The sequence below is a fragment of the Staurois parvus genome, unplaced genomic scaffold (genome assembly GCF_062004578.1).
Source record: "Staurois parvus isolate SC_StPar_1 unplaced genomic scaffold, SC_StPar_1.0 ptg002083l, whole genome shotgun sequence".
Classification (NCBI taxonomy): Eukaryota; Metazoa; Chordata; class Amphibia; order Anura; family Ranidae; genus Staurois; species Staurois parvus.
Window position 1 is genome coordinate 233,426 of NW_028319879.1, and position 24,778 is coordinate 258,203.

General features: G+C 46.0%; 1 protein-coding gene across 1 annotated transcript in view; it reads left to right on the forward strand.

Moving 5' to 3' along the window:
- Positions 1 to 24,778, forward strand: part of DOC2A (double C2 domain alpha) — a 105,146-nt gene that overhangs the window by 26,968 nt on the left and 53,400 nt on the right. The window contains exon 3 of the mRNA XM_089664872.1: positions 8,077 to 8,156. Coding sequence (XP_089520998.1) covers positions 8,077 to 8,156 — 80 coding nt within the window. The remainder of the gene's footprint in view (positions 1 to 8,076; positions 8,157 to 24,778) is intronic.

Genomic DNA, 24,778 nt, shown 5'->3' on the forward strand with positions numbered 1-24,778 from the left:
GTAGGATGGATCGGAGTCCGATCCGTTATGCTCCTCAATCCGCAGATCCAATCCATCTTGCAGGGACCATTGGCTTGCAACCTTTACAGGGTTAACTGATCTTTCAACACCGGTCCGGTCTGCACATGCTCGAGAAGTGATGACAGATGGAGGAGGTTCCTGCTATTGCGGCCGCATTTCCTGGTTACAGATAAGTCCTGGATTTTGCACAGCCTTACCTAGATCAGTTAACCCCGTTTAGGTTGCAAGCCGACGAGCCCCGCAAGATGGATCGGATCTGCGGATTGGGGAGCATAATGGATCGGACTCTGATCCAATATGCACTATCCGCAGATCCGATCCATCTTGTGGGAATCGTCGGCTTGCTTTAAAACTTTCCTTTTCGTGGAGCTTGTGGATAGGGATCCGGTGTCACCCCATGTGATAGGTGTCAGCCGGTGTGGCATGCACCCGCCTAGGGATGCCACTGGATGTGACCAAACTCTATGTACAGAATACAGTATTTCTCTTAGGAGGTCTGATGTGTCTTATTATCTTTCTCAGTCTTGTGACATGGGCATGTTTGGTGTCTAATTGCTGAGTATCTTCTTCTACAATCATATAACTTTTTGTTATGAAGGTAACTCTATCACAGCAAGAGTTATAGAATGGTATGATATGGCCAAACTCTTACTCTTAGGAGGTATGATGTGTCTCTTTAGGTTTCTGAAGCTTATAACGTGGGCATGTTTGGTGTCTAATTGTTGACTATCTTCTACAATTGTATAACCTCTTGTTATGAAGGTAACTCTATCACAGCAAGAGTTAGAACATGTTATGATGTGAACAGGGGTGTCCCTAGGGTTGGTGTTACCCAGTGCGGTAACACTTGGTGTCACCCCTCCGACAATCCCCGCAGGATGGATTGTATCTGCGGAGTGAGCATAATGAATCAGAGTCCGATCCATTATGCTTCCCAATCCACAGATCCGATCCATCTTAAGGGATTGTCGGCTTGCTTTAAAACTTTCCTTTTTGTGGAGCTCGTGGAGAGGGTCTGGTGTCACCCTGTGGTATGAAGGTAACTCTGTTACAACAAGAAATATAGCATGTATATAGCTGAATGAGGATGTTTCTCTTAGGTCTGGTGTGTCGTATTAGCTGTCTGAATCTTGTAATATGGGCTTGTTTGGTGTCTAATTGATGGCTGTCTCCTAATACAATTGTATAGGCACTTGTTATGAAGGTAACTCCATTACAGCAAGAATTATAGAATGTAAATAGAATTTGTCTGTTTTAGTTTAAACAAAAAAAAAAAACAGAATCTGGGTGTGTATTTCTGCAAGATGTTCTGCTAGACTATATAAAACAATCCTCATTGAGAGTCTTTTCTGCGACAGGAAGATTATCTATCCTTTGCTTTTAGCTCAGTGGGGTGTTATGATAACTCATCTTTTTTCCTAATTATGGCTTAAGCTGTTTGTGTTCCATAAAATGTATCATCTTCCATGTGTAACAGGGGCGAAACTGACCATTCGGGCATTCGGGTCAGTAGTGGGCCCGGTGAGAGGCTCACTGGGCACAATTCACTAAGCGTTATCTTACCGCATCCGAGTATGCAGAAGGATACCGCATAGCATTTTTTAAATAAAAAAAATTTGAATTCACCAAAAAACGTTACTAAAATACAGCATGAGCTATTTTATCAAGTCATGCGGTATTTTAGTAGTGAAAACCATACGTTAATATTTCAGCTGTCAGTGGGGTTCCCCACTGACAGCTGAATGTAAAAGAAAGAATTGCTGGCAATTAAAAAAATAATTTAAAAAATGACGTGGGGTCCCCCCTCCATCCATACCAAGCACTTTGGGTCTGGTATGGATTTTGAGGGGAGCCTCCATGCCAAAATTTAAAAAGAAATGGCGTGGGGTCCCCCCCCCAAAATCCATACCAGACCCTCATCCGAGCATATCTTAAATATGTAAGGGATGGGGCCACCCAGTGACATCACATGTGTGGCCCCACCTCCTTGTGACATCATTGACCCAGCATGTCCCGGTTGATGACGCCACAAGGAGCGGGGTCACAGACGCGATGTCCCCATTTTTAAAAATACATTATCAAACATATGTCTTTAAAAATACATTTAATCTACATATTCCATATATTTCAACATATATTTCAATAAATACTGTATATGTATATATTGTATGTGGAAATGCGTTTTTATTACAAAATATATGAAAAATAAGTTAAAAAAATACATTTCAAATATACTGTATGTCTTTAAAAATACAAATCTACATTTGTGGAATGCAATTACAAATATATGTAAAAACTATATGTTGAAATGACTTTTTATATGTTAAAAAAAAATCTGAAGAATATATTTAAAAATATATATATTCTTAAAAATATTTTTCATATACTCTGTAATATATTAAAAAACGCATTTCAACATGCAGTATGTATGTATATATATATATATATATATATATATATATATATATAAATATTTTAAAAATGTTAAATTTAAAAAATATATATTTTTAAAAATATTTTCATATTTTTTGTAATATATTAAAAATGCATTTCAACCTGCAGTGTGTGTGTGTGTGCGTGTATATATATATATATATATATATATATATATATATATATATATAAATACTTAAAAAATATTACATTTAAAAAATATATATATTTAAAAATATTTTTCATATATATTGTAATATATAAAAAACGCATTTCAACATGTATAAGTATATATAGATAGATAGATAGATAATAGATAGATAGATAGATAATAGATAGATAGATAGATAGATAGATAGATAGATAGATAGATAATAGATAGACAGATAGATAATAGATAGATAGATAATAGATAGATATAAATATAAAATACATGTTGAAATGCGTTTTTTATATATTACAATATATATGAAAAATATTTTTTATCATATAATATATATATTTTAAAAATATAAAATTTAAAAAATATATATTTTTAAAAATATTTTTCATATATTTTGTAATATATAGAAATCGCATTTCAACATGCAGTATATATGTGTGTGTATATATATATAATATATATATAATATATATTTTAAAAAAAATATATATATATATTTTAAAAAAAATAAATATATATATATATATATATATATATATATATATAAAAATATAATTTATATAAAATATATATATATATTTTTTTATATATATTTTAATTTATATTTTATTTTAGTTTTTTTAAATATATTTTTAATATATTAGAAAATATATTTAAATTTAAAAGAGTACATGTTAAAATACATTAGTGTAGGCCAATGTATTGTAAATATATGTCACATATATCATTTTTTTCCTAAATATATTGGAAATATATTCATGTGGGATTGTACAACCAAAATTGAATTTAGGAATTGCAAGATATAAGAGCTGAATGAATATAATGACCCACCGAGCCAATCTACTAGGAACAAAAAAATCTATGGAGAAATAGGGAGCGAAGGGATTTCACCTAAATTGGGAGATTTATATTTCTCAAATATTCAGATGAAATATTAAATATCAGGGTTTTCCGTTCACCTCCATCACCTTAGCACTCCCAGTGCTGTCTGTGGAATCAGAGCGATCGATGTAAACGATTGGTGACCTCTGAAGGTGAGATTTACTTTTCATTGTAGATATAAAATCTCATTTTTCGGCGGTGCCTCCGATGTCTGGCCTCTGGCGCTGTAATGCGGTCTAACGTCATGGGCTCATCGCCGTGTAGAGGGGGATGGAGGATCTGATGTGTGGGAGGAGGACACGTGTGGGAATGAGGGGGTTAAGCCCACCAGAAACTCATCGTTTTCCCGCTGCCATGTATTTAAGCGCAACTCCGCGATTTCTTTCCTGCGCCCGCCCCTCCCCCTCTCCCCCTAATCAGACGTATTGTGTGTGTAATTGTGGTGGATTGTGACTTCTCCCCGCAATCACGAGACGAGGAGAATAAGAGGCAGATTTCTATGTATATAAGTGACTGACATTCACCAAACATTCACCGCGGCAGGGGCGGACTGACAACTCATGGGGCCCCCGGGCAATAGGGGATCATGGGGCCCCTGTGTCCTTGCCCAAACTCAAAAAAGCCTATGAAAAAGGTACCAGGGGCATCTTATGGGGCTCCCTACTGACCCCGGGCCCTCCATGGTCAGTCCGCCCCTGGGATGGATACGGCTGGTTTGAGTCACGCAGTATATAATAGGATTGTACAATCTCCTTTAAGATGACCATATATTACACAATCCGATTGTATGACCCTCTTCTGAGCCTAATGTCGGGGATGAGGGAAGTAAATGTGCAGCCAAATGATTAGTGTGTGTGATTATTTGTATACGGCCCCTTTCCAACTTTTATTATCATTTTTTCTTTCTTTTTTTTGTAAGTAATGAGACTAATAAGGGGCCCCAAAAACAGGTCCAGGATGATTGACAGGGGCCACCCTCAGGAGCCAATTGAAGCCCTTCGCACCCTTTAAATCCAACACCGAAAACCCCTTCAACTTGCTCTCCCGATCGATTCCAATGATTTTTGCCCAACTAGCGAACATTTGCCAAAATCTCTGAATTCTTGCCAAAATTTTCAGGCGTTGAAAACTCTTCATGTCACCCCTAACCGTGATTTAAAGGAAAGGGCTCAGAAATATTTAGATCCCGGGTCTGCACACCAGACACCAACCCAGCACAGGGATGGTGGGAACCCCTCATAATGGGCACAGCGGGTGTACAGACCGGGGAACTCAGCACAGGGACGGTGGAACCCCCTCATAATGGGCACAGCGGGAGTACAGACCGGGGAACTCAGCACAGGGATGGCGGGAACCCCTCCTAATAGGCATAGCGGGTGTACAGACCCGGGAACTCTGCACAGGGATGGTGGGAACCCCTCATAATGGGCACAACGGGCGTATAGACCCGGGAACTCAGCACAGGGATGGTGGGAACCCCTCATAATGGGCACAGCGGGCGTACAGACCCGGGAACTCAGCACAGGGATGGTGGGAGCCCCTCATAATGGGCACAGCAGGTGTACAGACCCAGGAACTCAGCACAGGGATGGTGGGAACCCCTCATAATGGGCACAGCAGGTGTACAGACCTGGGAACTCAGCACAGGGACGGCAGGAACCCCTCATAATGGGCACAGTAGGTGTACAGACCCGGGAACTCAGCACAGGGACGGCGGGAACCCCTCATAATGGGCACAGCGGGTGTACAGACCCAGGAACTCAGCACAGGGATGGAGGGAACCCCTCATAATGGGCACAGTAGGTGTACAGACCCGGGAACTCAGCACAGGGACGGCGGGAACCCCTCATAATGGGCACAACGGGCGTACAGACCCGGGAACTCATCACAGGGATGGCGGGAACCCCTCATAATGGGCACAATGGGCGTACAGACCCGGGAACTCAGCACAGGGATGGTGGGAACCCCTCATAATGGTCTGTCTATGCTGACATCGGTGATTACAGGGGACTCGGCCGTCTATCTCAGGGCTGAGCAGTCAGCTGTTTGTACAGCAGGATTTGCAGGCTGCTGAGAGCCAATATCGCGGCCGGTATCTCCAGGCTCTGCCTGTGGTTCCAGCACTCTGCTAGATGTGCTCCGGGGTGCCGCTGCTGGAGAGCGCTTCTAATCGTCGCTCCGGGACAAAGCGTTCCGGGTGATTAGAGAGGAGTGTAATGGACGGGAAGAATGACAGTAACGTTTCGGCGGATCATCTAACGCTTGTAGTGACTTTATTCAACAAATCCCCCCCCCACCCCCCGCCTGGTACTTTGTTTCTCTCTCTCCGTATATTCTGTATATACAGTATACCCAGGGGTGGACTGACAACTCATGGGGCTCCCAGGCAATAGGGGATCATGGGGCCCCTGTGTCCTCGCCCATATCCAAAAAAGCCTATGAAAAAGCCAATGAAAGGTACCAGGGGCATCTCATGGGGCCCCCTACTGAACCCAGGCCCTTGGGCAGTGCCCGAGCGCTCGAATGGTCAGTCCGCCCCTGGGTATAACTCATCGGACCGCTGTGGATTGGATGAGGACGGAGTACAGCAGGCACAGCAGCTCTCATTCTTTCATTGAAACCTCAGGCACAAAAAAAATGCATCGGTGTGAACGGAGCCTTAGTCCCTGTCCCGCAAGCAGCGTGCGTCAGCATTACAGCCAGAAAACTGGTATTTTTAGAAGGCGAGTAAAAGCTTTGTACTCCCAGTCCCCGTCTATGTGAAATTGTGTCTTACTGTTTCAGGATGTGTAATGCAGCCAATATAAGTACCTGAATTCTGTCTTTATGTTACCTTTCTGTAATCCACTGGTAAAGGAAGGGGCAGTACTGTCAGCCAGCCAGGTGCTATTGCATTGCACAGACTGAAAGAGAGGGGGCAGTGCTGTGAGCCAATCAGGTGTGATGCGAGTGCACCATGCTATGAATGAAGCTTGCAGAAAGAAGGAGAGAGCAGAGTGATGACCACCTTAGCATGGTGAAGCATCATTATATATTCAGCGGGCTGTGGGTGGATCTGAGACCAAGCTGCATTGTATGACCCCAAACTGAAAGAGAGGGGCAGTGCTGTGAGCCAATCAGGTGCGATGCCATTGCACCATGCTATGAGTGAAGCTTGCATAAAGAAGGAGAGAGCAGAGTGATGACCACATTAGCATGGTGAAGCATCATTATCCAATCAACATGCTGTGGGCAGATCTGGGACCAAGCTGCATTGTATGACCCCAAACTGAAAGAGAGGGGGCAGTGCTGTGAGCCAATCAGGTGTGATGCCATTGCACCATGTTATGAGTGAAGCTTGCAGAAAGAAGGAGAGAGCAGAGTGATGACCACATTAGCATGGTGAAGCATCATTATCCAATCAGCGGGCTGTGGGCGGATCTGGGACCAAGCTGCATTGTATGACCCCAGACTGAAAGAGAGGGGGCAGTGCTGTGAGCCAATCAGGTGTGATGCCATTGCACCATGTTATGAGTGAAGCTTGCAGAAAGAAGGAGAGAGCAGAGTGATGACCACATTAGCATGGTGAAGCATCATTATCCAATCAGCGGGCTGTGGGCGGATCTGGGACCAAGCTGCATTGTATGACCCCAGACTGAAAGAGAGGGGGCAGTGCTGTGAGCCAATCAGGTGTGATGCCATTGCACCATGCTATGAGTGAAGCTTGCATAAAGAAGGAGAGAGCAGAGTGATGACCACATTAGCATGGTGAAGCTTCATTATCCAATCAACATGCTGTGGGCAGATCTGGGACCAAGCTGCATTGTATGACCCCAAACTGAAAGAGAGGGGCAGTGCTGTGAGCCAATCAGGTGTGATGCCATTGCACCATGTTATGAGTGAAGCTTGCATAAAGAAGGAGAGAGCAGAGTGATGACCACATTAGCATGGTGAAGCATCATTATCCAATCAGCGGGCTGTGGGCGGATCTGGGACCAAGCTGCATTGCATGACCCTAGACTGAAAGAGAGGGGGCAGTGCTGTGAGCCAATCAGGTGTGATGCCATTGCACCATGCTATGAGTGAAGCGTGCAGAAAGAAGGAGAGAGCAGAGTGATGACCACATTAGCATGGTGAAGCATCATTATCCAATCAGTGGGCTGTGGGAGGATCTGGGACCAAGCTGCATTGCATGACCCTAGACTGAAAGAGAGGGGACAGTGCTGTGAGCCAATCAGGTGTGATGCCATTGCACCATGCTATGAGTGAAGCGTGCAGAAAGAAGGAGAGAGCAGAGTGATGACCACATTAGCATGGTGAAGCATCATTATCCAATCAGCGGGCTGTGGGCGGATCTGGGACCAAGCTGCATTGTATGACCCCAGTGAAGAGATCGAGGTCCCCAAGCTGAATGGCAGGGATGTCTGGATGATAAGATCTGGGAACCCATAAGGAGAAGCCCCTCTTATATACAGTCTGAGTTCCATCTCTGTATTTGGTGCTTTGCCCGGACTGACTTCTGTTTTCTGTATATTGTGCATCTGTGTTCTGCCTGACTTTTCATCTCCATCTGCTGACTCCAAATCTTCTTATTTCAGCATCGCTGGGAACGCTGGAGTTCGATCTGCTGTATGACCCAGAAAAATGTATCCTGCAGTGCTGCATCCTGAGGGCCAAGGTGAGTCCCTGCCGATCGCTGTGTGGGTGTTCATCGTTCTATATGGAGGATGGAGATGGGAGGTGAGGCAGCAGTCTACGGCGGTGGGGGTCTGTGGGGCAACAGTAAGTCTGAGTTTTACTAGACATCGTCTGTGTTGCCCAAAAATTAACTGCTGTCATTTATTATCTATATCTTCAATTTTGTGCATTGTGTGCCATTATATGTGTACATGAGGGGGCGCTATATATGCAGCTTCTGCTTCCTGTTTAGTAGTGCTGCACAATGACGATCCTGTAGTCTCACTGCAGGTATGCCAGGTAGGGCCAGTCTGATGGAAGGCAACAGATTCTCTACAGGCTACAGTCATGTGCTAGATTACAATAAAGGCTTAATGGTCCATTTATGTTTTTTTAAGTCTTTAGACTTTTAGTTGTCAGAAGAATTTCACCAACAGCAAAGTTTATATCCTTCCCTATAACATAGGAGGTTGTTCCCCTTTTGGTGGGGGGATCTGGTGATCTAGGGCTCCCCCCTATGATGTCACCTTTGATAGATGTGAGCCCTTTGTTTATTATATGGTGGGTTGGTTGGTTGATCTTTGATATATAGACAAACCTAATATGTACCCTGATGAAGTAGATCTATGATCTGCGAAACGCGTCAAGAATTATCCTCACCCCTTCATAAAAGTCCATTGCAGCCTAATATAGGATTTGCAGTCCTAGGTTCCCCTTCTATGTCCCCTGAGATCTCAGCTTAGATGAGTTTAGGTTCATTATATGCGTGGCTGGTTGTCTCCTGACATATACTGCACACCCCCCCAGGCCGCCAAAGAAGTAGATCTATGACCTGTGAAACGCGTCGGGAATTATCCCCATCCCTCATAAAAGTCCACTGCAGCCTTATATAGGATCTGCAGTCCTAGGATCCCCTTCTATGTCCCCTGAGATCTCAGCTTAGATGAGTTTAGGTTCATTTTATCAGTGACTGGTTGTCTCCTGACATATACTGTACATCCCAGGCCCCCAATGAAGTAGATCTATGAAACGCGTCGAGAATCATCCCCATCCCTCATAAAAGTCCATTGCAGCCTTATATAGGATCTGCAATCCTAGGATCCCCTTCTATGTCCCCCGAGATCTCAGCTTAGATGAGTTTCTGGTTCAATATATGACTGGTTGTCTCCTGACATATACTGTACACCTCCCAGGCCCCCAATGAAGTAGATCTATGAAACGCGTCGAGAATTATCCTCACCCCCTGATAAAAGTCCATTGCAGCCTTATATAGGATCTGCAGTCCTAGGATCCCCTTCTATGTCCCCCGAGATCTCAGCTTAGATGAGTTTAGGTTCATTTTATCAGTGACTGGTTGTCTCCTGACATATACTGTACACCCCCAGGCCCCCAATGAAGTAGATCTATGAAACGCGTCGAGAATCATCCCTATCCCTCATAAAAGTCCATTGCAGCCTTATATAGGATCTGCAATCCTAGGATCCCCTTCTATGTCCCCCGAGATCTCAGCTTAGATGAGTTTCTGGTTCAATATATGACTGGTTGTCTCCTGACATATACTGTACACCTCGCAGGCCCCCAATGAAGTAGATCTATGAAACGCGTCGAGAATCATCCTCACCCCCTCATAACAGTCCACTGCAGCCTTATATAGGATCTGCAGTCCTAGGATCCCCTTCTATGTCCCCCGAGATCTCAGCTTAGATGAGTTTCTGGTTCATTATATATCTGGTTGTCTCCTGACATATACTGTACACCCCCCAGGCCCCCCAATGAAGTAGATCTATGAAACGCGTCGAGAATCATCCCCATCCCTCATAAAGGTCCATTGCAGCCTTATATAAGATCTGCAGTCCTAGGATCCCCTTCTATGTCCCCCGAGAGCTCAGCTTAGATGAGTTTCTGGTTCAATATATATCTGGTTGTCTCCTGACATACGCACCTCCTATATCCCCGGATGATGCAGATCTATGATCCATGAAACGCGTCGGTTTTTAACTGAATGGAAGTAATCTTTATGTACATGAAGTGCTCTGATCAGGGGGGGTTTGAGGTTAGATATATGGGGGTATTCATGTAATATATGGAATATTTGATACATGTATCCAGATGGACTTTAAAATGCAATTTTTTGTTTTAATTTTAAGATCTATAAAAAATAAAAGAATTTCTGGGATATAATTGTACTTTTATCTCGACTTTCGGAAATTCCCGCAGAGAAGAGAATGATTTGTGGAATATATTAGGCTAAAGGTGCGACTTAGCGCAGACGTGTTCCCACGCATTCATCGTGTTCCCGTGTGACCTGTGTACAGCGGCCCGATGATTTCAATGAGCTGCCCTATGCCAGGCCTGCTTCTGCGGGGGGAAGGGGGTGGGTTTTTGTTGTTACCCCCCCCCCAGGTCTATTAGAGTGCATATACTGATCTGTGAGAGACTCTGATTGGGAAGTTGATGTAAGGGGGGGTTCTGATGGGGACATTTGATGTAAGGGGGGGTTCTGATGGGGACATTTGATGTAAGGGGGGGTTCTGATGGGGACATTTGATGTAAGGGGGGTTCTGATGGGGACATTTGATGTAAGGGGGGGTTCTGATGGAGACATTTGATGTAAGGGGGGGTTCTGATGGGGACATTTGATGTAAGGGGGGTTCTGATGGGGACATTTGATGTAAGGGGGGGTTCTGATGGGGACATTTGATGTAAGGGGGGTTCTGATGGGGACATTTGATGTAAGGGGGGGTTCTGATGGGGACATTTGATGTAAGGGGGGGTTCTGATGGAGACATTTGATGTAAGGGGGGGTTCTGATGGGGACATTTGATGTAAGGGGGATTCTGATGGGGACATTTGATGCAAGGGGGGTTCTGATGGGGACATTTGATGGAAGGGGGCACTCTGTTGGGGACATTTGATGTAAGGGGGGTTCTGATTGGGACATTTGATGTAAGGGGGGGTTTTGATGGGGACATTTGATGTAAGGGGGGTTCCGATGGGGACATTTGATGGAAGGGGGCACTCTGTTGGGGACATTTGATGGAAGGGGGGTTCTGATGGGGACATTTGATGTAAGGGAGGTTCTGATGGGGACATTTGATGTAAGGGGGGTTCTGATGGGGACATTTGATGTAAGGGGGGTTCTGATGGGGACATTTGATGTAAGGGGGGGGGGGTTTTGATGGGGACATTTGATGTAAGGGGTGGGTTCTGATGGGGACATTTGATGTAAGGGAGGTTCTGATGGGGACATTTGATGTAAGGGGGGGGGGGGGGGTTCTGATGGGGACATTTGATGTAAGGGGGATTCTGATGGAGACATTTGATGTAAGGGGGGTTCTGATGGGGACATTTGATGTAAGGGATGGGTTCTGATGGGGATATTTGATGTAAGGGGGGGGGGGGGTTTTGATGGGGACATTTGATGTAAGGGAGGTTCTGATGGGGACATTTGATGTAAGGGGGGGGGGGGGTTCTGATGGGGACATTTGATGTAAGGGAGGTTCTGATGGGGACATTTGATGTAAGGGGGGGGGGGGGTTCTGATGGGGACATTTGATGTAAGGGGGGATTCTGATGGAGACATTTGATGTAAGGGGGGTTCTGATGGGGACATTTGATGTAAGGGGGGTGCTCTGATGGGGACATTCGATGTAAGGGGGGGTTCTGATGGGGACACTTGATGTAAGGGGGGTTCTGATGGGGACATTTGATGTAAGGGAGGTTCTGATGGGGACATTTGATGTAAGGGGGATTCTGATGGGGACATTTGATGTAAGGGGGGGTTCTGATGGGGACATTTGATGTAAGGGGGGGTTCTGATGGGGACATTTGATGTAAGGGGGGGTTCTGATGGGGACATTTGATGTAAGGGGATTCTGATGGGGACATTTGATGTAAGGGGGGGTTCTGATGGGGACATTTGATGTAAGGGGGGGTTCTGATGGGGACATTTGATGTAAGGGGGGGTTCTGATGGGGACATTTGATGTAAGGGGGGGTTCTGATGGGGACATTTGATGTAAGGGGATTCTGATGGGGACATTTGATGTAAGGGGGGGTTCTGATGGGGACATTTGATGTAAGGGGGGGTTCTGATGGGGACATTTGATGTAAGGGGGGGTTCTGATGGGGACATTTGATGTAAGGGGATTCTGATGGGGACATTTGATGTAAGGGGGGTTCTGATGGGGACATTTGATGTAAGGGGGGGTTCTGATGGGGACATTTGATGTAAGGGGGGGTTCTGATGGGGACATTTAATGTAAGGGAAGTTCTGATGGGGACATTTGATGTAAGGGGGGGGGGGGGTTCTGATGGGGACATTTAATGTAAGGGAAGTTCTGATGGGGACATTTGATGTAAGGGGGGGTTCTGATGGGGACATTTGATGTAAGGGGGGGTTCTGATGGGGACATTTGATGTAAGGGGGGTTCTGATGGAGACATTTGATGTAAGGGGGGATCTGATGGGGACATTTGATGTAAGGGGGGGTTCTGATGGGGACATTTGATGTAAGGGGGGTTCTGATGGGGACATTTGATGTAAGGGGGGGTTCTGATGGGGACATTTGATGTAAGGGGGGGTTCTGATGGGGACATTTGATGTAAGGGGGGTTCTGATGGGGACATTTGATGTAAGGGGGGGTTCTGATGGGGACATTTGATGTAAGGAGGGTGCTCTGATGGGGACATTTGATGTAAGGAGGGTGCTCTGATGGGGACATTTGATGTAAGGGGGGGTTCTGATGGGGACATTTGATGTAAGGGGGGGTTCTGATGGGGACATTTGATGTAAGGGAAGTTCTGATGGGGACCTTTGATGTAAGGGGGGTTCTGATGGGGACATTTGATGTAAGGGGGGGGTTCTGATGGGGACACTTGATGTAAGGGGGGGTTCTGATGGGGACATTTGATGAACGAGGGCACATTGATGGGGACCCCTAATGGAAGGGGCAATATATTGAGGACACTTGATGTAAAGAGGGACTCTGCGGGAGTCTGATGAGGACAGCTTAATCCAGCCTGGCGGTCCCTGTTCAGTCCTGCACTGCCTCTGTACTGTCAGACGTTATGTCCGGTCAGGTGGTACAAAAGCTAAGTGAATGGGGAATATCAGTTCCCTGCATCCCTATGGCACTGATGACATTATGCCCCCCTGACTTTATTTTCTGTACCCCCATATCATATAGGCTAGATCCGGCCCTGCCCAATGCACAAGAAACGCAGAGAAGACGTCCCTGGCTGCGGCACCATGCGGTTTGACGCGGGAGGAAATGCGCTTGTTTGCAGAAGTGGTGCAGTTCGGCGCCCCCTAAAGGGCAGCTTGTTTCTGTGCTTGTCGGGAAAGTGTGCGATTTTTGCTCGCATTCCCAACGCAGATAGATATGAAATCCCGGCCTCAGTCTGATGGGGGGGGGGGGTGATGGATAAATCTCCAGCCCAATACTGCATTATAGTAAAGGCCCCCGCAGCATGAAACACCCACAATGCTCCTGGTAGTCTGCGGTCGTGTTGCCCCCCCCCCCAACCTAGCCGCAGGTGCCGTGACCAAGGCAATCTGACGAAACGCGTTGGTTTTTTTTACTCTTTATCAGGGGCAGACTGGCAACTCATGGGGCCCCCGGGCAATAGGGGATCATGGGGCCCCTGTGTCCTTGCCCACACTCAAACCACACCCAAAACAGCCTATGAAAGGTACCAGGGGCATCTCATGGGGCCCCCTACTGACCCCGGGCCCTTGGGCAGTGGTCAGTCCACCCCTGCTCTTCACTACATGGAAATAAAGCAATCTCTATGGATTTGGAGCTGCCGGCTCTTCTCTGTTTAGGACGGCGGGAGGACCGTTTCGGGCCAGGGGCCCCCGTTGATGGACCCCAGGTCTGAAATCGAATAGTTTTCCTGTTGTGAGCGCTGCACGTGTCTTTGTTTCTTCCATGTTCCCCCCCAACCAGTATTTTGGTGGCCCAACCGGCTCTGACTCTTCCCTATCAGAACCACAATAAAAGGTTTTGGGTCGGAGTGGAGCTTTAAGGCGGGTCCCAGGGTCCCATAATAATCCTCCAATTCATTCTTCACATCAGAAAACATTATCCAGTCCTAATCCCAGTTTGTTTGCCATATAATTGCGGAGGATTGCAGCCGCCATTAGACACTCATGTTACTATTGCAGTAATGAAGAAGCAAAATTCAATTAGAGCGGATCATTTATTGATGCGTCTCCCCCGTTGAGACGCACGGCGTGCGAGAGACGGAACATCTTCCCGGCGTGTCTTACTCAGCGTGGAGTAGACACATACACGAGAGAGCTGGCTGAGCGCTGCTGGGGTGGGGGAAGGGGCACATCTGCTCCCCGCTGGCCCTCCACATATTGCTGCTTTAACTGTTTCCTCTACCCCCAGACTGCAACATTGTAGCAAGGTGAGAGGCTACAGCCAGGGGCTGATTTGTGTCAGACAATTGTGAACACAGCCAAGAACTGCGCAGCACCAGGATTTAAATACAGTCGCTGTGTCACCTATGAGCTGCTGTCTCAGTCCAGGATGTAGATGGTGATCCTGGATGATGCCTGAACAAAGATGGTGCCGTCCTTTTGTAGAGAAAAGAAGATGAAGGCATTGTTAGGGGAAGTACTGTGATCTCTGTGAGAAGCAATAAATACATGGAAGTGTTACAAAGATACATTACTCAGCATTTATTTATTTCAGGTACTTGTATAGCGCCATCAATGTACGCAGCGCTTTACATTTACATTTTACTTTCAGTCCCCGCCCCCGAGGAGCGTACAATCTAAGGTCCCTAACTCACATTCATACATACACATACTAGGGACAATTTAGACAGGAGCCAATTTACCTACCAGCATGTCTTTGGATTGTGGGAGGAAACTGGAGTACGCAGAGGAAACCCACACAGGCACAGGGAGAACATGCAAACTCCAGGCATAATGTATCTGATGACAGGTCTTCGGTATGGGTCAGGGTTTGGTGTGATCCAGGGGTGGACTGATCACTCAGGTTCTCAGGCACTGCCCAAGGGCCCGGGGTCAGTAGGGGGCCCCTGGAACCTTTCATAGGCTTTTTTAGGTGTGGATTGAGTGTGTGCGAGGACACAGGGGCCCCATGATCCCCTACTGCCCCGGGGGCCCCATGAGTTGTCAGTCCGCCCCTGGTGTAATCACATAATCAGTTGTAGGAAATAGCTTCAAACATCAGTGCATTCCATCTGAGGAAGCTGCAGGGGATGCCAGCGACTTGGCCTCCACCTCTGAGGACATGTGGAGCAGGGGCGGACTGACCATTCCGGGGCCAGTAGGGGGCCTCATGAGATGCCCCTGGTACCTTTTATAGGCTTTTTTGGGTTTGGTTTGAGCGTGGGCAAGGACACAGGGGCCCCATAATTCCTATTGCCCGGGGGCCCCATGAGTTGCCAGTCCGCCCCTGACGTAGAGAGTTCATTCTAGGAAGAGGGGAGCGCAAGTCACAAGGTGAGGCTGATATATATATTTCCATAGAGCTGTATTGATTCTCTCTCTGCGTTTTGTTATCCCCGACGGGTGTCATTTATCACAGACACCACGGTGTCACCGACATTCAGGTCTGCACTGGAATCTGCACCTTCTCCTTTATAGGATCCAAAAATGGGATTGTATATTGATTATTTTTTTATGGTGTTAGACTGTTTTATTCAAATGTGCTGTAAAATTCCTTCCTGACTGCTACAGTATATGTGTGTATATAACATAAACCAATATCTATTCATTGACCAAAAAAATTAAAAAAATAAACACATTTTCTAATTTCATTAAACCAAAAAGGCTACAAATAAAAATTCTGCAAAAAAATTTTTTAAAAACAAACTTTCTTCAAATATGAAAGAAAAGAAAAAAAAGGAACACAAATTAAAAAAGATAGACATGCAAAAAATGATCAAAAACAATACAGCCAAACAAAAATGAAAACTACATTAAAAACACAAAAACTTGTGTTTTTTAGTGTTTTGGAAACAGTTTTTTTTGGCATTTTTTTTCTTTTTCATTTTCTTTGTTGCTTTTTTGTTTTAAAGACATATTGTAATTTATGTATTTATTTATTGATTGATTTATGTTTGCTGACCTTTTTTTTTTTGTTCTTTATAAATTGTCCTTTCTTGTGTAATACATTTCATGTTTTGTTTTGTTTTTTGTAAATCAATAGCTATTAGTTTTTGGGTTTTTTTTGTGTCATCCTTTGGATTATCCCTAATGGGGGCATATTTTTCTAATGAAAATTGATCTTTGAACACTCCATTTTTTTAAAATATTTTCTTTTTTGAATATTGTTTTTATGAATATCTATTTTGTTTTTATTGTTGACTATTGCTTTTATAAATATGCATATTTATTGTTATAATTATCCCTTTATAATTTTCTATTTAAGAGATACACTATATATATATAGTATTGGGTGGCCGGCCTTTCCACGCACATGACCTTTAATGGCCCCCCAGTCTTGGTCCGTAGGGTTCAATATTGAGTTGGCCCCGCCCTTTCCACACACATGACCTTTAATGGCCCCCCAGTCTTGGTCCGTAGGGTTCAATATTGAGTTGGCCCCGCCCTTTCCACACACATGACCTTTAATGGCCCCCCAGTCTAAGTCCGTAGGGTTCAATATTGAGTTGGCCCCGCCCTTTGCAGCTATAACAGCTTCAACTCTTCTGGGAAGGCCGTCCACAAGGCTTAGGAGGGTGTCTATGGGAAGGTTGGACCATTCTTCCAGAAGCACATTTGTCAGGTCAGGCACTGATGTCGGGGGAGGAGGCCTGGCTCACAGTCTCCGCTCTAATTCATCCCAAAGGTGTTCTATGGGGTTGAGGTCAGGACTCTGTGCAGGACAGTCAAGTTCCTCCACCCCAAACTGGCTCCTCCAGGTCTTTATGGACCTTGCTTTGTGCACTGGTGCGCAGTCATGTTGGAACAGGAAGGGGCCATCCCCAAACTCTTCCCACAAAGTTGGGAGCATGAAATTGTCCAAAATGTCTTGGTATGCTTACGCCTTAAGAGTTCCCTTCAATGGAACTAGGGGGCCAAGTCCAACCCCTGAAAAACAACCCCACACCATAATCCCCCCTCCACCAAACTTTACACTTGGCACAATGCAGTCAGGCAAGTACCGTTCTCCTGGCCACCGCCAAACCCAGACATGTCCATTGGATTGCCAGACAGAGAAGCGTGATTGGTCACTCCAGAGAACACGTCTCTTCTGCTCTAGAGTCCAGTGGCGGCGTGCTTTACACCACGGCATCCGACGCTTTGCATTGCACTTGGTGATGTAAGTCTTGGATGTAGCTGCTCGGCCATGGAAACCCATTCCATGAAGCTCTCTACGCACTGTTGTTGGGCTCATCTGAAGGCCACACCAAGTTTGGAGGTCTTTAGCTATTGACTCTGCAGACAGATGGCGACTTCTGCGCACTGTGCGCTTCAGCATGCGCTGACCCCGCCCTGTCATGTGACGTGGCCTACCACTTGGTGGCTGAGTGGCTGTTGTTCCCAGTTGCTTCCACTTTGTTATAATGTATATATATATATATATTGTATACAGTCCGGGGGAGGGGTGGGCTCACTTCTGGGAGATACTGTATATATATATATATATATATTGTATACAGTCCGGGGGGAGGGGTGGATTCACTGTATACTGTATAGCATGTAATCTTAGTATTATCAGAAGTTTATATTCTCTATAATGTCCAAGGCAAAGTATAAGTCCATCGATCATAAGTGACCCATAGTAATGCAGGCCATACACGGGTCGAATTCCGAATGAATTTTCTTTAGAAAATCAGAAATTCTGTGTGTTTTGTCACCTGATGGAGCCACCATTCATTTCGAAATTTGACCAACCAAGCCTTTAGGCCGGCCACACACGGGTCAACTTCCAAAACAATTTTCATTCGAATTTCGCACCATTAGTGGGGCCACAGCAATGGCCGATTTTCAAGCGATCATCGAATTTGAGTGATCGGGCATGTTGGAAATTTTTTGAAAAATGAATGAATTTCTAATCAATGATGGGAGAATTGTGCAAGAAATGTAATCGAAAAAGAAATGAGCCGCGACCTGGAAAGAAAAGAAAATTCTCGGCCACGTAAATTCTTTTCTGTAGCAACATGAAAGGCTCGGTTGGTCGAATTTCGAAATCAAGGGTGGAGCCATCGGGTTACAAAATGCACAAAATTTCTGATTTTCTAAAGGAAATTTGTTTGTAATTTGCCCCGTGTATGGCTGTTGTCCTGATCTGTCCATCAGTGCAGGCAGTGATGTCAGAAGCCAGTGTGGGCAGACAGGACGATCGTGTTGATAGTAGGAGAGGGATTATATCAGACAAGTGCGGATAGATCGTGCGTTGATGCTTCTCACACTTACTGCTACCGTGTTGAAAGGTTTTCCACAGTTTGACCTCTCTTGCCCCCCCCCCCCCCTTGTGCTGTGGCTCCTTAGGCCGTATGTTTGGCATCCCATCAATTCAAGTGGTTTCTGCACTCTTCATGCCTCCATATCAGGTATAATAACCTGCATCCAGCTGGTAAAAATCACTCGAACCTCCGGGAGTAATACGACCTCCCCAGTGTCATTTGACTTTCCTCACATGCCTAGTATGGAGACCTCGTCAGGTGTGATGACGTCATTGTGTTGACATGTTTCATCCGCCAATTATGGCGGACTTCTTCAGAACCAGCTTCCTCTTGACAATGCCATCATCTGCTTCTCTCTCCAGAAGGGCGCCGCCATCTTTGTACAGGCATCATCCAGGTTCACCATCTACTCATGGACTGAGATGCTGGCTCAGAGATGGCACAGTCATGTCAATACTGGCTGTCTTCACAAGTGTCTGACACAGCTCAGCCCCTGGCTGCAGCTTCTCAATGTTGCAATGTGATCTCTGGGAGATGTATTCATGCAGACTAGTAGAGTTACTGGAAGATCCACTTTAACCGCTTCCCAACCACCCTATAGCAGAAATACTGCTACAGGGTGGCACGGGTGTATATGCATTTCTGGGCAGCAGGGGGCGCAGGCCATTTGCAGCCACGGCTGTCAATCACCAGGTCCCAGCTGGTGATTACTCACCGGCACCTGTTGATTACCTCTTGGATGGAGAGGAGGACTGTTTTGTTTACTAACAGTTCTCTTCCCTGTCAGATCGGGCACACTGCACAGCACAGCCATCCAGAGCAGTGTGATTACAGTAAAGCAGGGGCGGACTGACCATTCGAGCACTCGGGCACTGCCCGAGGGCCTGGGGTCAGTAGGGGGCCCCAGGAGATGCCCCTGGTACCTTTCATTAGCTTTTTCATAGGCTTTTTTGAGTGTGGGCGAGGACACAGGGGCCCCATGATCCCCTATTGCCCAGGGGCCCCATGAGTTTTCAGTCCACCCCTGCAGTAAAGCACACTGACACCGCAACCCTGTAAAACACTCCCAGCACACAGTTAACGCTTTGATTGCCCCAGATGTTAACCCCTTCCTGCCCAGTGGCATTAGTACAGTGTTTTTAGCACTGATCACTGTATTGGTGTCACTGGGGATGTCAGTGACACCAAGTCAGTTCCCCCCCAGTGTCAGAATGCATGCTGCAGTCCTGCTATAAGTCGCTAGTCACCGCCATTACTAGTAAAAATGAAAAAAAAAACAATCTCAGTAACTATACCGCCATTTGTAGACTTTATAACTTTCACATAAACCAATTAATTTACACGTATTGGGATTTTTTTTTAGCAAAGACATGGAGCAGAATACTTTTTGGCCTAAATTTTATTTTTTACGTTTTTTTACTGGATATGTTTTATAGCAAAAAGTAAAAAAAAAATGTTCAAAATTGTCGGTTTTTTTTTGTTTATAGCGCAAAAAATAAAAACCGCACAGGTGATCAAATACCATTGAAACAAAACTTCTATTTGCGGGAAAAAAAGGACGTAAATTTCATTTGGGTGCAGCGTTGCACAACCGTGCAATTGTTAGTTAAAGAACGCAAAAAATGGCCTTGTCAGGGGGGGGGGGGAATCCTCAGGAGGGGGAGGAGTTAAACTGAATGGTTTTCCTCTGAATTTTTATAGAGAGATATAATGGGCTCAAACTCCATCTTCAGGTTATTTTTTGCCTTTCCCATCTACATTCCGCCACTCTTGTGAACAAAGGAAATGATTCTTGAAGCAGGCCACAGACGGGTCGAAAACCAGACGTTTCTTAAAAAAACAAAAAACGAAAAATCGGCCAACGTTACCACCAACGGTAAAAAAAATTTGGCTGATTTTTGCCCCGTCTATGCCCAGCATTTAACCCCATAATTACTTCTGTCCCTCAGAATTCCAGTCCGCTATCATATTTTATATGAAAAGTATTGCGGTTGCAACAAATGTATCCATTTCTATCCATTTCTATCCATTTCGGATACAGATGTTTTTATTTGGATACAAATGGATACATTTGTTGCAACCGCAATACTTTTCATATAAAATATAATAGCGGACTGGAATTCTTCTTCTTCTGATTTTTCTTCCTCTTCTGCTTTTTCTTCTTCTGCTTTTTCTTCTTCTTTTTATTCTGCTTTTTTTCTTCTTTTTCTCCTTCTGCTTTTTCTTCTTCTTCTTTTTTTCTTCTTCTTCTTCTGCTTTTTTTTCTTTTGCTTCTTCTTCTGCTTTTCTTTTTCTTCTTCTTCTGCTTTTCTTTTTCTTCTTCTTCTTCTTCTGCTTCTTCTTCTTCTTCTTCTTCTGCTTTTTCTTCCTCTTCTTTTCTTCTTCTTCTTCTTCTGCTTTTTCTTCATTTTTCTTCTCTTTTTTTCTTCTACTTCTTCTGCTTTTTCTTCTTCTTCTTCTTCTGCTTTTTCTTCTTCTTTTTATTCTGCTTTTTTTCTTCTTTTTCTCCTTCTGCTTTTTCTTCCTCTTCTTTTTTCTTCTTCTTCTTCTTTTTTACTTCTTCTTCTTCTGCTTTTTCTTCTTCTTCTTCTGCTTTTTTTTCTTTTTCTTCTTCTTCTGCTTTTCTTTTTCTTCTTCTTCTTCTTCTTCTGCTTTTCTTCCTCTTTTTCTTCTTCTACTTCTTCTTCTTCTGCTTCTTCTTCTTCTGCTTTTTCTTCTTTTTTCTTCCTCTTTTTCTTCTTCTTTTTTTTCTTCTACTTCTTCTGCTTTTTCTTCTTCTTCCTCTTCTTCTTCTGCTTTTTCTTCTTCTTCTTTTCTTCTTCTTCTGCTTTTTCTTCTTCTTCTTTTTCTTCTTCTTCTTTCTTCTTCTTCTCATGCACAGATTTTTTAATCGGTAAAACGATCGGCCGATTTGCCCATCATTGCTGAAAAAATCATCCGATCGTCAAAATCGGCCATTAATTTTCCAACATGCCTGTTAACAAAAATGTGCAAAAGGCCCGAAAAATGGCCGACCAATTAACCCACTATTGGTGAGAAAATCGGCCGATTTTCGACCTGTCTATGGCCGGCATAACACTTTATGTTGCAGACACATGGGGCAGGCTGTTACCGACCACAGCACCCCCCCCTGGTAATGACACGACAGGTGTAATTTATAAAGGGATCGCCATGACCCGTGTTCACAGATTCAGAATCAATAACCAATCCCGTCCCTTCTACTGCAAAATTCAATTTTCAGATGGGAGCGCCAGAGCGGAGCCTGCAGGAAACACTCTTAGTCCGTCTGTGGGGGAGGGGGGGTTAGAGAGCGTAATATATTTGCGTCTGCCTGTCCTTCACACCGGCTGCGTCGGGGAACGCTGATAAAACAGTACAACATGTTGCATTCCTGCGCCGGGCATTCTGACGTGCTGCAGCATATTGCAGAGGCGCATAACAGTACGGCTGCATTCACATTTGAGCGATTTGGAGGCGCATGAAAAATACGCTAACATGCTCGTCGTACTTGCGGTGCCATTATTCCAAACACGGACGGCGGTTGCGTGTTTTTCTTTTTTTGGTGTGTTTGTCCTAGGACAGGCAGCCCATTCACGTCAGTGCGCTTTCATACCAAATATGTGGTGCGACCCAAAATGACTCAACCGTGAACGCAGCCTTCCATGCAGCTGTGAACAATAACAAAAAACAAAAGCTGTAGTGCCTTTTAACACCCCAGTGCAGAGCACACCTACCCTACACCTACCCTACACCTACCCTACACCTACCCTTAGGCGCCGTCTACACGTGCGCGACTTGTCATGTGACTTTGGAGACGTAAAGTCGCATGGCAAGTCACAGTCAATTGTTTTCAATGGTACCCGTTTGGATCTTTCGGATGAAAGTTTGAAAATGTTCCTGCGCTACTTTAATGCGACTTTGAAGCAACTTAGTGGCGGAGAGTGTAAAGTCAGATGAAAGTCGCAATCAAAGTCACACTCCAAAGTTGCACTGGAGTCGCACAAGTGTGAATAGAGCCTTAGGCTCCATTCACACTTATGCAGGTGCAACATTTCGCGTGTATTACATTATCTATAATAAAGATAAGTAAAATCACGAGCAGGGATGGTGGGAACTCCTCATAATGGGCACAGCGGGTGTACAGACCGGGGAACTCAGCACAGGGATGGCGGGAACCCCCCATAATAGGCACAGCGGGTGTACAGACCCGGGAACTCAGCACAGGGATGATGGGAACCCCTCATAATGGGCACAGCGGGTGTACAGACCTGGGAACTCAGCACAGGGATGGTGGGAACCCCTCATAATGGGCACAGCGGGTGTACAGACCTGGGAACTCAGCACAGGGATGATGGGAACCCCTCATAATGGGCACCCCTCATAATGGGCACTGCGGGTGTACAGACCTGGGAACTCAGCACAGGGATGGTGGGAACCCCTCATAATGGGCACAGCGGGCGTACAGACCCGGGAACTCAGCACAGGGATGGTGGGAACCCCTCATAATGGGCACAGCGGGCGTACAGAACCGGGAACTCAGCACAGGGATGGTGAGAACCCCCCATAATAGGCACAGCAGGTGTACAGACCTGGGAACTCAGCACAGGGATGATGGGAACCCCTCATAATGGGCACAGCCGGCGTACACCCCTGGGAACTTAGCACAGGGATGGCGGGAACCCCCCATAATAGGCACAGCAGGTGTACAGACTGGGAAACTCAGCACAGGGATGGTGGAAACCCCTCATAATGGGCACAGCGGGTGTACAGACCCGGGAACTCAGCACAGGGATGGTGGAAACCCCTCATAAAGGGCACAGCGGGCGTACAGACCCAGGAACTCAGCACAGGGATGGTGGAAACCCCTCATAATGGGCACAGCGGGCGTACAGACCCGGGAACTCAGCACAGGGATGGTGGAAACCCCTCATAATGGGCACAGCGGGCGTACAGACCCGGGAACTCAGCACAGGGATGGTGGGAACCCCTCATAATGGGCACAGCGTGTGTACAGACCCGGGAACTCAGCACAGGGATGATGGGAACCCCTCATAATGGGCACAGCGGGTGTACAGACCTGGGAACTCAGCACAGGGATGGTGGGAACTCCTCATAATGGGCACAGCCGGCGTACACCCCTGGGAACTTAGCACAGGGATGGCGGGAACCCCCCATAATAGGCACAGCAGGTGTACAGACTGGGAAACTCAGCACAGGGATGGTGGAAACCCCTCATAATGGGCACAGCGGGTGTACAGACCCGGGAACTCAGCACAGGGATGGTGGAAACCCCTCATAAAGGGCACAGCGGGTGTACAGACCCGGGAACTCAGCACAGGGATGGTGGAAACCACTCATAATGGGCACAGCGGGCGTACAGACCCGGGAACTCAGCACAGGGATGGTGGGAACCCCTCATAATGGGCACAGAGGGTGTACAGACCTGGGAACACCCGGGTAGACGCTGTGTAGCGCTCAGCTTTAGCTGCAGTGCAGCTGGAGGAGGAAGTTTGGAGAAACTGGGTTTTTTCTATGGTTTCCTCTGTCCCCCTGGAGCAGTGATCCGCTTGGATGAGCTGGTTTCAGGTGACCCTGGTGGCCATCTTGGGCCACGCAGTATCTTTTTAGGTCCCTGGCCCTGCTCTTGCAAGTGGCTTGTGTTGGGACAGAATACTCGTCTATCAGGGACAGCACTAGTGGTAGGGAGAGCCTCCAGTGGAGTAGGGAGAGTAGGACCTGTGTCTACCTCTTCAAGAAGGCCCCCTTCAGCCAAGCCACACTCCACCCCTTGTGAAGGACGCTGTCTGCAGCCTGGATCTACACACCGCTGACTTTGCTCAGAAATGTTGTAAGTGACCCCATGGGGGGAGCCTCCCCGCCAGGCCTGTTTGTACTATTTGACAAGTTCTGTGATACATTGTTGTTTGGCAAACCAGGACCCCACCATGCTGCACCTAACCAACAACTGACAGGGGGTACGTCTCTCCAGCATCCACCACTCAGATCTCAGTTCTGGGGGGACTGACCGGTTTCAGAGGACTGTGAACATCCTGTACTTCTATTACAGACATATGGATGAAATCTCTCACGGGGAATGTTTTTAGTCGTCTTTTCCTAGTGCTGGACCCCGTCTATGGCGTACGGCCAGCTGACAGCCGCGGTTACAGGGAAGCCGGCAGCCTATCTGGGCGCTGAGCCTCCAACTGTTTGCAAACCACAGTTAGCAGATC